Raw genomic sequence first — 16,664 nt, forward strand, 5'->3', positions numbered from 1 at the left:
TCTCTACCCAGCCATCCTTCCTTCCTTCCCAGGGTCAGAACTGAAGAAGGCGAGCCACAGAATACTTGCCCCACTCGCCAGCTGCTGGAGGAAGGGGGGAAAGCCTGTTTGTAAAAGAAAGAAGTTCATGCGGAGATGCCTCGAACCCTCCTACCTACCACTTCCCCCTCGGTGAGAGGAAAGAATGAAGGAGGCTCTTACGTCACGACGCAGGGCTCGTCGCCGTTCCCGCCGCGCGCAGGCCCGCCCCGGCTCGTGCCTCCTCTCGGGGCGAGCGTTGCTCCCTTGGGGGCTGTGCTGCTTTGAGGGCGGGAGGGGCCAAGGCGGACCCCTGCACGCGCAGCTCTCCTTTCTCTCTCCCCCCCCCCCCCCCCGGCCCTTCGAGCCTCGCCCTCTTCCGGCGCCTCCTGCACAGCCACTACCTGGCCCCTCCCCTCGCGCGCGGGGCCGCGCCTCGTGCCGGACAATAGCGGGGCTGCCGCAGCCGAGCGAGAGAGGCAGGGAGCGTGTGTGTGTCTCACCCAAAGCAGCCCGACGCCGCAGTTCGCAGCCACCTGGGCCCGTTCACCGACGCCCATGAGCGGCGGCATGCGGCCGTACCGGCTGCGGAGCTGACTGGGGAGACCCAAGCCGAAGAGTCGCCGTTTCTTCTTCTTCCTTCCCCTCTTCCTTTCTCGAGACTTGTTTCGCCCCTCAGCCTTTCCCGTGCCTGCATTGGAGCCCGTGGAGTGGGGTGGGTCGGGGAAGAAAAAAAGCTCGCCCGCTGCCGTGTGGGGACCCGCTGCCCATCCTGCCCCATTTCCAGCTCCGGGACAGGTGAGGGCGGTGTGCCGGGCCTCGGCCTGGCTTTTGTGGGCACCCCAGGAGGCGAGGTGGCGGCGGCGGTGCTGCCTCCGTTTCAATGGAAGTATGTTACCAACTGCCGGTGCTGCCCCTGGACAGGCCGGTCCCGCAGCATGTCCTCAGCCGCAGAGGGGCCATCAGCTTCAGCTCCAGTTCCGCGCTCTTCGGTTGCCCCAACCCCAGGCAGCTTTCTCAGGTGAGACAACCCCCCCCCCCCTTTTATTTGCTCATGTTTCCAAGCTGCAGAAATGGGGGGGGGGGGAGGCAGAGAGAGAGGATGGGAGCAGAAAGAACCGCCTGGGGAAACTTGCAAATTAGATGGGGTCAACACAGATATGCACAAAACCCTTGCATACACACTACAGATTGGCTTGCCCTCTTGGCTTTCTGGAGGTCTCTTCTGGTCTGGATTCCTTTACCCTTTCGTCTGCGATGTGACTTGGTGCTTAATATTCTTTAAAATACTACATACTCCTTTAGATGGCCTGCTCTCGTTGCGTTATATTACTCCAAGGAAGACTAGAGCTCTTTGAGCGATCTGATGGCTGTCAAATGCTCATATGTTCAAGATTGCTGCTGAGAACCGGATGAGAGTAGACAGAGCAAAGAATATACCTTCACTTGTATTGGCTTAATTATTTAACAAGGACAAGTTCTAGTCTTCAAGAGTGTTTTATTTAACAACAGTAATATTTATTTACTGTTTATTTCCATTGGGAGGGACCCAAAGTGTCCTGTATTGTTGTTTTATCCTCACAACCATCTTGTAAGGTAGGCTAGTTTGAAGGTCTGTAACTGGCCTGAGATCAGCTAGCAAGCTTCCATGGCAAGAGTGCGGATTTGAACGAATTGTTATTTCAGTTCTACCCATCACTTAAATATTTTGGGGGAAATTGTTTTCCTGCTCTAAAACCAAATAAGCTTCTGCAACCACTGGAACTTTGACAAACTGCCAAAGATTTGCAGTGAGGTTTGTTTCTTACTTTGTCATAATGTCTAATTCATAATATATTAAAAGGATCCCAGCATGAATGATAACAGTAACCAAATTTAACCATAATAAATGTAGGTAGGCGGGAGAATGTGGGAAAATAGACTGTGCTGCTGTTTTTGGCTCTCTCCTCTTCAAATGTTTTGAGGATTGGGTTGCCCATCTGTTATTGCCCTGATGCAGTCTGCTGAGATTTCCCTGCAAATGGTAACAAATCTCTGAATTTTAAGGCATATGCCCATAATGAAAACACTAGATAATGTAATTTATTTTTTGATGCATATAGGTTTCCTAAATTGGGCGAACTACAGTTTTTGGTATCCTAAGGTGCTAAGACTTTTCTCTGCTGTTGGTCATATGTGGATGGTCCTTTTTGTAGATGAAGAGAGAATCAACCAGGGTTTGGTTTTGTTCTTCTGGTGTTTAATAATGGCACATAAGAACTTGCCACAACATATGTTGATTATGAAATAGTAACTGTGAAGAAGAACATAGAAGTGTTGGCACAATGTATGAGAGCTGTCAAAATAAGTTATGCTGTTATTTATTTTACCTGTACATCTGTAATGGACAATGAACACTCATAAACATATAATTGTATATGATGAGCAACTGTATGTACCAGAATCCTGTTGACATTTTTCCTAAAAAAAAAAAAGGCTTATGAGGAAGTTTTTTGAGGAGTGAAACAATATCAGGTGGAGGATGATTAACCCTTTTGCCGATCCAGATTGTCCCTTCCTTTTTTTAAATACCAGCAGGGTGTAAAAGCTAAATGCACATTTTAAACCCTGCAGGGGAAACAGCTTATTATCTGGAACAGAGAAATGGCAAGTGGGGGAAAGAATAAGTATCTGCTACCTGAACTTCTCTGCACTACCCCCCTTCAAATGTTCTCTGTGTTGTTTGGTTATTTAAAAAAAGAGGTTGGGACTGTTAGATATGCTAGCCCTGAAACATACCAGCCTCAATGTGTAAGCATCCTGGTAGAACTAGAAATGATGGGGGAGAAAAACTAGCCATGATTAAGAAGGCATGATGAAAAGGTATTAGATTGCAAAAACATATCTAAATATTTATCCTCTTAGAGTAACTTAGATGTGTTTGAATGCATGAGTTATACCTGCATTTCCTGACCCAGCCAAGTGATATATTCATAGATTTCCTTAGCTGGATTAGGGAGTGCATGAAATAAAATAAGGTCATAATACTTAATACAGTCTAATAACCCGCAGTGGATTTTCATACATATTGAGGTAAGGCTCTGGGTATTGAGCCGAAGATATATATCTGTGTATTTCATATACATATTTAAGTTGGTTTTTTTACCACTGTGGTGCTAACAGTTGTATGTGGAAGTTCATTTATTTGCTAGGGTTAGACAGTTGTGGGGTATAGAGTGTGTGCATGTGAACCATGTGTCTAGTTATTGCTTTTGGTAGCCTTAATATGATGCTTTTGGTACTCTTAATATCAAGGGTGTCAAACATAAGGCCCGGGGGCCGGATCCGGCCCGTCCAGGGCTCTTATGCGGCCCGTGATGCTAGGGAGGATGTCTTGGGGGGATTGGGCAGAGCCACTCCATTGTGGCTTCAGCATGGCAAAACAACCTTGTCTGTAGCAGTCAAGCATCATTGGAGCATCTGCCCAGTGGTGCACTGCTGCCTCTCCAGTCCGCCTATGTCGGTTTTCCTCTGCACCCCCCTCACAGCCCATAGGGCCTTGCAGTGAGAATACATCAACTCAGAGCTTATCTACAGTACCTGGCATTACATTTTAGGTAGCGGTTCACTGTGGTCATGAAGAGATGCAAGTTGGTTTCTGGGCCTATGTCTTTTGCAAACAGGGTGGAGCAAATCTGCCTTCCACAAAACTTATCTCGTTGTCAAAAATACCTGGAGGCTCTAAATTATAAAGGACCATTTAAATTTATCATACCTGTAATATACTTACTTTAACCCCCCCAGTAAAATATGGAATAACAATTTTCTAAAAGCAACATAATTTGAGGAAAGTTGCTAAGTTTGGAATGTAGTTGCTTAGATTGTTGAGTTAATTTTGGCTTTTCTAATTGTATTACTATGCTTTCTCAAATACAAAAGGATTCCCAGGAGACTTAACATCTTTGCTTCTATACTGATGAAAAAAATCAGACATTTTTCACTAGCTGGTGTTTTTTTTTTGGCAACTTCAGCATTTTCAGTGCATGTTGGCAGGTGGGTCCAGTCCCTTTTAGACATGTTGAGTTAGTGTTATCCTCAAGAATGATATAAATGGTTCACTGTTGTGCCTTATTAGAGGTGAGATGTTATTGGCAGACAAATTTTGTACACCTGATGAAATGAGGGAGCTTACGCCACAATTATTTTATTCGTTTTTCAGGTATCACATAACTAACACAAATACCCTTCTGGTAGCAATCTCCCCCTCTATTTAATCTGTGTTTCCAAGTTAGATTCCTTTTGATAACAATACCCAAACACACAGGGGATATGGTTTTCTTTGAATCCAGGCAGGCGATAAGATTGGATCAGATAAGATGGCTTTGATCATACCTAGGGCTGTGCTCTGTGTTTTAACTGCACTGGTATGGCCTGTATTTATCTGATTCTTTCTTGTAGAGGTTAAATTGTCTTTAGGTTTCTTTCCTTCTGTGCTTCTTGGTTATGAATAAAAATGATCGATAATATACTGCCAAATGTTAGAGAAGCTTAAAGTTACATTCATACTTTCAGAGCTTGCATTTTGCCCCCCCCTCTTTTTTTGCAGAATTCCCCACCCCCACTTTGAGAGTGATTTAAAGTATTTGCAGCAGTTTAGGTTTGTACTCCTAGATTTGGGATAGTGTTGCTACAATAAATGCAGGCAGCCTTGGAGGTCTAAGCATGGAGTGTGAGGCCACCTTGTGAAGACCAGCACCACTGTGCTGCTTTGAGTGTCTGCAGTAGATAAACTTTGTTAACAATTCCTTCAGAAGAATTAGCTTGTATTGTGCTATAGAGAAGGGGGCCATAGCTCAGTGGTAGAGCATCTGCTCTGCATTGAGAAGGTCCTGGGTTCAGCCTCTGGTATCTCCAGTTGAAAAACGAAAATGAAAGATTTCTACTTGAGACCATGGAGAGCTGATGCCAAACAGTAGACAGTACTAAACTTGATAGACTAATGGTCTGACTCAGTGTAAGGCAGAGTCATGTGCTTATATACTTACCATTTCATACTGAAGAGCTGTATCCAAGTCAAGCCAATAATTTGTCAGACTGCTGCTGCTTCCTGTTTTACTGATAACTTGCAGAAGACCTATCCTCCGGTATATATAATTCTATTTTGGTCATGGACTCCCCTGAACATTCCAACATGCTCCAAAATCAGTTCGCTCTCTGCTCTGTCATTCAGAGGGTCTCCCTATCCACTGGCTGCTTTGCCTGAGTCCTGCCTCCAATATTCTAAACAGTTTGCTGATCCTCTCCCCCCGACAGCCAGTCAGAACACAGAGGTCATTTGCATATGTGGCCTGATTCGCCTTTGCCTCGGAACACAGAGGTCGTTTGCATATGCGGCCTCACTGGCCTTTCCCTCTAACATTCTAAACAGTTTGCTGTTGATGTTCTGAGGTAAAATAAATTTCCCCTTAGTGTCCGTTGGGGGAAACCATGGTTGCAAATCTCCAGGTGAGGGCTAAAGATCACTCAGAATTACAACTGCATTCCAGATGGCAGAGATCAGTTCCCCTGGAGAAAATGGTGGACTCTGTGTCCTTATATCCTGCTGTATGACAGCCCCTGTATGACAGCCAATGTGACGTAGCAGTCAGGACTTCAGCTATTAAAACTGATGTCCAGATGACCCAGATCAGTTCTCAACCCAGAGTTGGCAGCTGTGTAATCGGCTATGGTACCACTTTCCAGACCCTTGGAACACAGAAAACATGGCACTGGAGGAGGTGCTTTTCTACCTTAGCTGCGACTGCATAGCCCCAAATTAATATAAGCCAACCTCCAGGCAGCACCTGGAGATCTCCAGCTATTAAAACTGATATCCAGCTGACCAAGATCAGTTCTCCTGGAGACAATGACTGCTTACGGGAGTGGATTCCATGGCATTATACCCTACTGAGGTCCCTCCCCACCCCAAATCCTGCCCTCCCCAGGCTCTACCCCCTCATATCTATAGGTATTTCCCAACCCAGAGTTGGCAACCGTGTAATCAGCTATGGAACAACTTTCCAGACCCTTGGAATCCAGAAAACATGGCAAAGGAGGAGGTGCTTTTCTACCTTAGCTGCCACTGCATAACACCCCCCTTCCCCTCAAGAAATAAGTCAGAGGTGGAGAGAACCATATCTGTTACCATGAGGCTGTCCTCCCATTTTACCCACTTGGGGCAGCAAAATGACTTGAGACAGCCCTGCCTTATAGCTAAGCAGAAGGAAAGAAACATGGCTTGCCTCCCTCCATTTTCTGCTTCCCTCTGCCACCCCACCAGCCACAGTCGGGACACTCATCTGGAGCTTCCTTCTAGATCTCGTTGTATTTCTTCCCACAACGGGCATTACTTCTAGTAGGTAGTATATTGCTAAGGATAAAAATGAGCCAGAAAAATGAATTTGCACTTAGAAGGTAATAGTTCAGTCTTTATATAGGATTGTCTTATTGTTAATTTTGGGGGGAGCATGTTTGGGAGATGAAATTACTCCAGGAGCATGCAGTAGGAAAAAAAATAAGTAGAGCTATAACCTGCAGCCACTTCTGAACTGGCCTCAAGGTCTGAGTCTGTGCATGTGAAACATTAGACAAGCTAAGGTTCAAATAAAGATGCAGTTCCCAAATTCTATCATTTTAAATTAAGTTAAAAACAAAAATATAAATCCAGTGGTTACTGGTTGGATCTGCTGCTCTTGATGAGGGACAGTGTCATTGAGAGCAGGCTATATCAAACTATATAGACCATGGTTAAGAGCTGGGAGTGTCTCTGTCTCATACACACCCTCTGCTTCTCTTCTATGTACATTCCTTATTCACTTTGCAGTATTAACCAAGGTAGTGTAAAGACTGCACTGACTGGCTTTAAGCCAAAGCATAGTGAGATTAGCAATGGCAGTGGTGCAGATGTACTGCTGCACCATGGTTAATGATGTGAAGAGAGAGGGTGGAATTTACTTGAGAGAAAACAGGCTGGTAGCGAAAGGAGTACATGCACCTTCAGGATTTCTTGATCTCTTAATCTTCTGTGGCTGTAGGTTAGAAAACATTGGCTTGGAATGAGTTCCATGTATCTGAGAGTCCGTGCCATGAAATGTTCTTCCTCTTTTGCTAAAACTTCTTTGCAATAACAGTTATTTTTCCTCTTTTATCTAGAGCACGTAAAACTTGTACATAGGATCAGAACCACTGAGACTGAACTAGCCTAATCATAGAGAAATTCTATAGATTTGGAAGATGTTTAATTTGCAGTGTGGTAAACAGGCCTGGTGCTACCATTAGGCCAAGTAAGGCAGCTGCCTAAGGGTGCAGACACAGAGGGTCGCAGCCCAAGCCCTGAGCCCCCACCAGGAGAAGGACAAGCCTTGCTGGAGCATGGCCCAAGGCGCCGCAGCCAGCCCCGCCTTTCCGCCCTAGCTCCTCCTGCTGTCTCTCCTACTGTGGAGCGGGGTCATGTACCTGGCTTGCTGTGGGGCCCCGGTCAGCGCGCAATCACCTGTGCCCTGCCAGGCCCCGGTGCAGTGGTGTTTGTGCCAGGTTTACGTCAGGACAAAGCGACGAAGAGAAACCCGGATTTGGGGGGGGGCGGAGATCGTGCGCAGATATCTGCCGTGGGTGCCAGCCAGAGCCGGCGGGAGGGAGAAATGTGTTTTTACAGGAAGTGCTGTGGCCATGCTGAGGTGCAAGTGGAGGCAAGGGGGGGCATGCGCTGGTTCCTTTTGCTCCAAAAGAAAACACAGAAAGTAAAACTTTGCCATAACCCCACCCCAGTTTTTGCGCTTCCTCGCTCAGGACAGGACTGCCACACTCTGAGTCCGCTTGGGGCCTTCCAAGTTCCGCCCCCCGACTCTTCTCTGGTTCCCTCTCCTGCGTTAGATGCCGCCTGGCTGGCTGGGAGGGAAATCACAGGGTCCCTGCTGCCCCTGGAATCTTCAGCGCCCAGAGGGCGATCCTGGCACAGGAAACTGGATGAGAAGAGGCAACTGGTGGCTTTTAGCGGCATCTGGCAGCCAGAGCACATCGTGGGGGGGGGAGAGGCTCTGGGCTTTGCAAGGCCAGGAAGAAGCCTGGCTGGGGCTTGAACACTGCAGAGGAAGGGTCAGACACCCCCCCCCCCCGTGCCCGTTTGGGCTTGTCTGTCCCCCTCTGACGGAGGCTCGTGTGGAAAATGCCCCTTTCTCTGGGGTGGGGGAAAGGGCTCTGAACTTGTATTTGACTAGCCGCAAGTCCCCCCAGTTTTCAAGGCAAGAGGCGCTCTGAGGTGGTGTGCTGTGTGGCCTGCCTCTGTGTAGCCCCCACCCCTGGACTTCCTCCATGGTCCCCCTTCCAGTTCCAAGCACTACCCAAGCAGATCTTGCTTGGCTGCAGAGGTCTGAGGAGATCAGGTTGGCCTGGGTCAATAATGTACAGTTCACTTGGGCTGAAGTGGACATTGGATTTTTTTTAAAAAATTGTTTATTTATGGATTTTCTGTTACAAAAAACAAAACAGTGTATAACAAAAAAGTTCCCCTTTTTACATATTATTTGTTGGAGTATATATTATACATTTTTTCCCATCCATTTATTTACTTTATTCCACCTTTTCCTAAAAACATTATCCTCTCTCCCTGCTAACATCAGATTTAGTTTGTCCATTTCCACTAATTCAAGGATCTTTTCAATTATCTCTTCTTTTTTAGGTATTATATCCGTTTTCCATTTTTTTGCTACTAGGATTATAGCTATCGTGAGAACGTAAAGTATAACCTCGAGATCGTCTCTTTTAATTCCTTCTGGTATCATATTAAGGAGAAAAGTTTCTGGAGTGAGTTGCAATTCTATATCAATTATCTCTTTTATAATTTTTTTTAACAGTTTTCCAAAATTTACTTATTTTTTCACATCTTCACCATATATGGTAAAATGTTCCTATATTCTTTTTACATCTCCAACATGTTCCCGAAATATCTTTATAGTATTTAGCTAGTTTATCTGGCATCCAGTGCCACCTATAGAACATTTTGATTATATTTTCTTTATATGGCGTCGCTCTTAATACTTTCACCGATCTCCACGTTTTCTCCCAATCCTCAATCTTTATAGTATGCCCTATGTTTTGCATCCAGGCTGTCATACAGGGTTTTACTACTACCTCTTTCATGGAGTCACACAATAGAAGATTATATATATTTTTAATCTGTTTATCTGTAGATAACAGCCATATTTTGTCCAATTCTGATTTTGAGTTTGCAAATTTCATTGTTTTATCTTTCCTAAGACATTAGATTTAAAAAAAACCCCTCCCTTCAGGCTTCTGTCCATGATTAACATTGGTCCCACATGCACATAAATAGGGCAACTGAAGTTCTGAGCATTGTATAAAATGTGCATACTTTTATTTAGATATTGGCAGTCTGAAAAGTAGGTATTTAGGGTTGCATTTCTTTGGGAATAAGCCCCACCAGACTCACAATTCCAAGTCAACATGTGCACAGTGGGATTAAACATATCTTCTTGCCTCTCGTCCCTAAGTACTCTTAACTCTTCTGGCTTATATACATCTCATATTATCTTTCACACACCCCCCTTTTTGGGCTCCTGTTTATTGAAAAATTTAGACTGTAAACTCCTTAAAGCAGGAACCTGCATGTATGTGTGTGCGTCTATTTGTTTCTGTTATTCTGCAAAGCTCCATGTAGTATATAGTATAGCTCAGTACCTTACAAATAATAAGAAGGACTTGAAGGAATTGGTGACAAAATTTGCTAAAGAAAAGGCACGCAAAATGAGATTCTGATGTGCCTGAAATGGAAACATTAAAGAGACTTAAACTTCAACATCACAATTAACAGGATTTTTCAAAATCTTTATGATTTGTGTTTTTCTGTTTGAGAGAGAAAACCAGAAATTGTATCACTTGTTCTCATAATTAAAAAAAAAAAGAAATTAGCAATTTCAAATTTTGTGTTTTTCATTCTTCCTAAAATGCATTTATGTTTGAAAATTGGTGGGTGCATGGGGGGGGGGGGCGCCAGAAGGGAGCCTCGCCTAGTGTGCAAAAAAACCTGGCACCAGCCCTGGTGGTAATGCTCAGAAGTTAAACTAAAACAGCTTTCCTAGGTAGTCAGAAGGCTACAGCTCAAGCTTTTTTAGTAGTTCTCAATTTCCCTGAATGGGAAGGATGGCAGTTGGTGTATTAATGGGGAGTAACCAATAAGATAATAGTCAACAAGTCAGATAATCAGTTAATTTGTTGGGAACTTTCTGGAGCCAGGAGACTAGAACCTTTTACCTTCTAGAGAGTGGGGTTGGATGGGGGGATTAAAGGACGGAGGGTTTCTTTGTGGGAGGTTCATGTTTAGAATGCAGAGATAGTTGTCTCAGTGTTGAGATGGTTTTGGTCTTTTGGAATCAGTCTGATTTGTAAAAAAAATATATCATTTTTTAAGGAGCTGACGTATGGGATGCCACGACGCTCTGTATTATTATGTTATTTAGTAAGACCCCCTTAAGGAGATAATCCAAAGTTTTGGAGTGGGTTGTCATCAGTATGCTAACGACAGTCTGCTATATATTCCTTTTAAAAAGCCACCAGCTGTGACTGTTTCTATCCTGGGCTTCTATCCAGGGCTTGAGTGGATGAGGGACTACAAACAGAAGGTGAATCCAGAAAAGATGGAGATGATGCTATCTGGAAGGAGCACTTATAATGGGATTGTTCTTCCTGTGTCCTCAGTGTTATACAGCATTTGCTGAAAAACTCCTAAGAGTCTGGGACTCTCTGGATCCTGGTCTCCTGTTGAAGAAACAGTAGACCATGACAGTGAAATCTCCTTTTTCCCTCCCAGGTACATCTAGTTAGGAAGCTGGCTCATTGTTTTCAGACCCCTTATCTGGCCACACTGATTCATGTTATAGTAACCTTGAGGTTAGGTTACTGTTACATGCTATACACGGGGCTATCTTTGAAGGCAATTTGAAACTGCTGCTGATGCAAAATGCGGCAGCCTGTTTGTTATCATGGGTTGGTTAGTGGGAGCATGTCACTCCTATTCTAAGGTCCCTTCACTGGCTGCTGCTTAGTTTCTGGATTCGATTAATGGTATTAGGTGTTGGTGCTTCAACCTCAAATCCCTTTTTGACCTGGAGCCCAAATACTTGAAGGATCAGCTTTTCCTGTATGTTCTCAGGTGACGTCTTTGTTCTTCCCAGCAGGGCCGATTGTCAGCACACCTTTATATAAGGCATATTTTGTAGTAGTCCAGGCTCAGTTTTTTTCAGTGGCTGGTTCATAACTGGAAGTGGTCAGGGAGCTTCTGTCTTTTCAACAGTTTTGTGACAGTTTTTCTAGAGAGCTTTTGGAATAAGCTGTGCAACAGAGGATTACTCTGCTGGTGGGAGCATAAGGTGTTTAAGTGGTTTTTAATGCATTCTATATGTATCTGTAACAGACAGCTAACTGTTGATGCATTGTACCAGTCTGAGAACCTTGACTGACAGGGGTTTCAAATGGAATTCTACTGTTGACCTGAGGGAGTGGCAGTTGAAGATGGCAGTTAAGAAGAGTGAAGGATTGAAGAGGATTCTGAACTGGTTGTCTTTCCCTGAGGGTAATAGCTCCTAGGAAAGGAGTGATCCCTATAAAGTGTTAAAGAAGGAAAATTGGAACCTGTATGTATGTTCCTGCTTCCACAGACTTTAATAATTTTGTGACAAAGAAGCTCATGCCTGTTTATCCATAAATGACAGGCAAATGATCTCTCTCAACAGTTATAAAGATCTGTCTGTCGAACAAAGTTGGCTACATTTTTGTGACAAACTGTCGTATATAGTTATACAAAATTTCCCTCATTCCTGTTGCCTTTTCACCTGCCAAATTTTCACCCAAAACCTACTTGACAGTGACTTGACCATTTCCCCATAAAAGTGAAATAAAACAGTTTATGGTTTGTGAAAATTAATATCAGCCTCTGGCATGCCATAATCAGACATTTACCAACAAATGTTTTTCAGTTGTTCAGCATCCTAGGCTGGGTCAGAAAAATACCTGTATATGTTTAAACAGTTGGGGGGGGGGGGAGAACAGACAGAGAAACAAAGAAGAAAAAGGAGCTGCTTGGCTAAGAAATGAAAAAGGGAAGCTGGGAACCATCATAGTATCATTTACATATTTATTGTTTTATCAAATTGTGTTTCTATACCTTGCGTCCTGAAATGCTCAAGAGAAAGATGATTATATATTTGTAATAAACTAGGAGTAAGGCCCATTGTGGAAAATATTCAAGAGGCTCCAGGTGAATGTCCCAGCTGTGACTGGTGGGGCAGTGGAGGGAAGTGGAAAATAGAGGGAGGTTAGCCATATTTATTTCCTTCTGCTTAGCTATAAGGCAGGGCTGTCTCAAGTAATTTTGCTGCCCCAAGTAGATAGTATGGAAGGAGAGCTGCATGATAACAGGTATGGTTCCCACCCTGACTTATGTTGATTTGGGGCTATGCAGTGGCAGCTAAGGTGGAAAAGCACCTCTTCCTATGCCATGTTTTCTGGATTCCAAGGGTCTGGAAAGTGGTTCTGTAGCCAGTTACAGGGTTGGGAACTCTGGGTTGGGAAATACCTGTAGATTTGAGGGGTAGAGCCTGGGGAGGGCAGGGTTTGGGGTGGGGAGGGACCTCAGCAGGGTATAATGCGATAGAATCCACTGCCCAAAGCAGCCATTTTCTCCAGGAAAACTGATCTTGGAGATATCCAAGTGTGGCCTAGAGGTTGGCAATATGAAGGCGAGGGCCAGACCTGTAGAGGCTGGGGAGGGCAGGGTTTGGGGTGGGGAGGGACCTCAGCATGTATAATGTCATAGAGTCCACTCCCCAAAGCAGCCATTTCCTCCAGGACAACTGATCTTGGAGGTCTCCAGGTGCTGCCTGGTTGTTGGCAATACTAAGGGGAGGGCCAGGTTTGTTGAAGGACTTCAGTGAGATATAATGCCATAGAGCTCACCCTCCAAAGCAACCATTTTTTCCATGGGGACTAATCTCTGTAGTCTGGAGATCAATTGTAATTCAGAGAGATGTCCACTCCCCTCAACCCCTTTCATTTCCAAAGCTGCTTCCTGTTCAATGCTTTAACTGATTAACAGTTTAACTGACTCCCTGCTAATGCCCCACGGCCTCTTGGAACTCCCAACTTGGGGGTTGTAGTTCTAATTCCCTTTGCTATGGTTGTAGTAAGGCCACCTGAGAACTACAACTTCCAAGGTACAACATGTCAAAAGTGGGGGTGTACAAATGGAGGAGCCAGCAGGATGGGCCAATAGGACTCTGGGCTATTTCCCCAGGGGCCAGTGGGAGAGTAGGTGAGTTGTCACCAGCATGGCTTGCCTTTTATATATATATATATATATAGGATAAAATTCCAAGAGAGTGTTCTCAGAACTTGTAAGCAGAGATTCTATCAGATGTCAAAGAATTGGCTAAATAGAAGGAAAGATGGCTTCTCAAAACTGTGACCTAGTGAAACTGAGTAACTTCAAGATTACTTTGCTTATCTCTTAGTTCACAATCCTAGGAGAGATACATTTTACATCTAGGTAAAGAAGATTACATTTTTCCTTCTCTTGGGTTTTTTGGTCAGTGTTTGTTAAACACTTTTGCTTATGCTGTTCTCTACTGTCTGTGATTCATTGCCTTAATTTCAGTCAAATTACTTTTTCCATAATGAATTTCGTCCTGTAGTTATTCTAAATGGACATAAAAGTCTAACTTGGCCTGCACACAAGGTACAAGGGAAAGGATAGGATAGATTCCAAGGGCTTGCCCAGGGCCAGCTGACTAAATTCCACATCCTTATGGTACGCTTGTGGGACATACACTTGTATACCCCTCAGCAATTGGAGAACAATGTCCATAATACTTCATTTCCTTTTAAGTATTGTGGTGGTCGAATTACTCTGGGAGATGACAAATATGTCCCAAATTTAATTAGACATTAAACATTGTATATAATAAAATTGGTCCATGATAGAAAGTTACTACTAAACTGAAAAACAATTCAATTAGATTGCCTTTATTGGCATATTTAATGATATCTTTACACTACACTTAATTTATGCATACAGTCCAGTGATACTCTTTGTGTTAAGTGATTCCAGTTTTTGAACAGTGATGTCAACACTGATGAGCATGGCCTAATTTGGGAAGTTAGGAACATGCTATTGTTAGGAACATGCTATTGTTGTCTTCAGTAGGTAGCAGTTGTAGATACATAAAAATGTACTGTGGGCTTGTAAAGATATTGTAGAAGTTAACTTTATTTAGTATTTTGCAGCTTTAATTTTTGAAGGTTATTACCGTATTTTTTGGACCATAACTCACTTTTTCTTCCAAAAAAAGTGGGAGGAAAAGTGAGTGCGTCTTATGGACCAAAGGTTCAGAATATTTTTTTCCCTGTTTTCCTCCTTTAAAAACTAGGTGCGTCTTAAGGTCAGGTGCGTCTTATGGTCCGAAAAATACGGTAATTTGTTTGACTACACACAGTAAATTGTTGGCTTAGCTCTTCTACTAGGTGCATAATTATCTTTATAAACAGTGAGTATAAAATATCTAACTAGCAAAATGTTTGATTGCATGGATAAGCTACCTGCCTTGGGAGTTAGCTCTGTTTACCAAACATATTTACATTTACTAATTTCTTATATGATATTTTAAATATGCATTTTTTTGGACCTTGTTGTCTTAAATGTGGGGTTTCTCAAGTCTTGTTACCACATGACAAGTGGTAGTTCATAGCAGTGGGAAGGGTGATGAGGACTGGGATGACTGTTATCTAGTGCTGTTGTTTCTGTTACTGCTCCCTAGCCCAAAGCACTGGCAGGAAGTTATTCATTATACTTCATATCAGTATTTTCTTTGAAGATCCTTAATGGCACCACTGTTGCTGTTTGCCATAACTTGAGAGAATAGGGTTGTCAGCTTTGGGTTGTGAAATACCTGGAGATATTGAGGGTGGAGTCTGAGGAGGAGAGTGTTGGGGAGGGAAGGGACTTCAGTGGGTATAATGCCATAGAGTCCACCTTCAAAAGTGGCCATTTTCTCCAGGGGAACTGATCTCTGTCACCTGGAGATCCCAGGAGATCTCTAGCCACCACCTTGTTGGCAGTCCTATTAGCCAGTGTCAAGGATTAAAGTAATTCCTTGACCATTGTCTACCTCTTCCTGGGACCTAGTGAGAAAGGCCTAAGCCTGGTAGTTAACCTTAACTGAGGTGAGCATTAATCTTTGGTTGATTAACTTTAGAACATGGAGTGGAGACCTAGTGGTAATCACAATATACTAGTAGTTACTTGTACATGTTGTCTGTGAAAGTAGTTTTCATTTTTTGGTGATAACCATTTTTCCTGAGGTGGTAACATAATGCATAGTATCTTCATTAGGACACTAGACTTCTGGGAGACGTTACAATGGCTACAATGCATTATTTGTCTCATTAGAGATTTGCTTTTTAATAAACTAACTTCTTAATGGGATTGGAATTGGTGTTTGGCAGGAACTTGCGCCTTCCTCCCCCAAACAATTTAAATCATTAATTTTTAAAGCAGGGTTTGCATTCAGCTTTTAGAGCTTTCTCTTGCATTTGTTCAGAAAGCAACTTAGAGGATAATTTCCTGTTAATGCATAAAACAGCATGTAACTTGTAAAATTATATGCCATTAGAACAGCATTAACATGTGATATTCTTACCTAAAATTCTTTAATACTAATATAAAAAATATTACACTCTAAATAATGGCTTGGATCCAAAGCTCCCACTGTACAAGTGGAAATTACTTTTGTTTCATCTGTCTCCCTCTCTGTCTGCAGTCCCCTCAATGGGCTCTCGAAATATACATGTAGTTTTCAGGGGGTATAGACGTTTCAAGCAGAGGTGTAAAGGACTGGGAAAGGGGGAAAAAAACCCTAGAGAAATGTGTTGGGGAGGATGTGTTTTTCCTCAGGACTTGTTTTCCAAATTGAAATTAGAGGGAAGATTGAAAAAAAACCCACTATGAAATATTTCCTCTTCTGGAATGAGTGAAATGCTTCTTAGTTTGAGGATTTACTCAAAATAATATAGTGGGAAAACTTTTATGTGACACTCCAGAGTGTTAGATAATTCCTGTGTATCCTATAGATACATACAATGTACTTTGAAGGATATGTTTAGTTGTGATCGTCTGTGTGTGATTGAAAAAAAGTGTGCTGTTTGAATGGAGTTCAGTACAAAATGTGTGTGTTCTGTTTTCAGTGTTTGTTTCCCCTCCAGTCCTTTAGATGGCAAAGAGTAACATAAATATATGTAAATATAGCATAAGTGCAATGGCTTGCTGGTTTATTTCAAGTATTGGATATATTCACAGTTTTGTTTGTGGTAAGCAAATGAATTAATAGTTTTAAATGTCATAAATATATCAATAAAACACTTGTATACATTTCTGTAACAAATAAGTCTTATTTGTTCATACATATAACATGCAAAATGTGTCTGAGGAAAAAATGATCAAGAATATAAACACAGTATCATTATCCCATTGAACTATTGGACTAGGGTTGCTAGCCCCCTGGTCCCAGTGGGGGTTCCCCCACTTTTTGGGGCTTCAATCCATTGCCAGCCACCTGGTCAGC

At 43.1% G+C, this 16,664-nt stretch overlaps 1 protein-coding gene across 1 annotated transcript in view; it reads left to right on the top strand.

Moving 5' to 3' along the window:
* The first annotated feature begins 477 nt into the window (after positions 1-477).
* Positions 478-16,664, top strand: part of PDE7A (phosphodiesterase 7A) — a 62,336-nt gene continuing 46,149 nt past the window's right edge. The window contains exon 1 of the mRNA XM_015420783.1: positions 478-1,039. Within this exon, the coding sequence (XP_015276269.1) occupies positions 902-1,039 (138 nt within the window). The 5' untranslated portion in view covers positions 478-901. The remainder of the gene's footprint in view (positions 1,040-16,664) is intronic.

Source organism: Gekko japonicus, unplaced genomic scaffold (genome assembly GCF_001447785.1).
Source record: "Gekko japonicus isolate JY-2015 unplaced genomic scaffold, Gekko_japonicus_V1.1 scaffold1766, whole genome shotgun sequence".
Lineage (NCBI taxonomy): Eukaryota > Metazoa > Chordata > Lepidosauria > Squamata > Gekkonidae > Gekko > Gekko japonicus.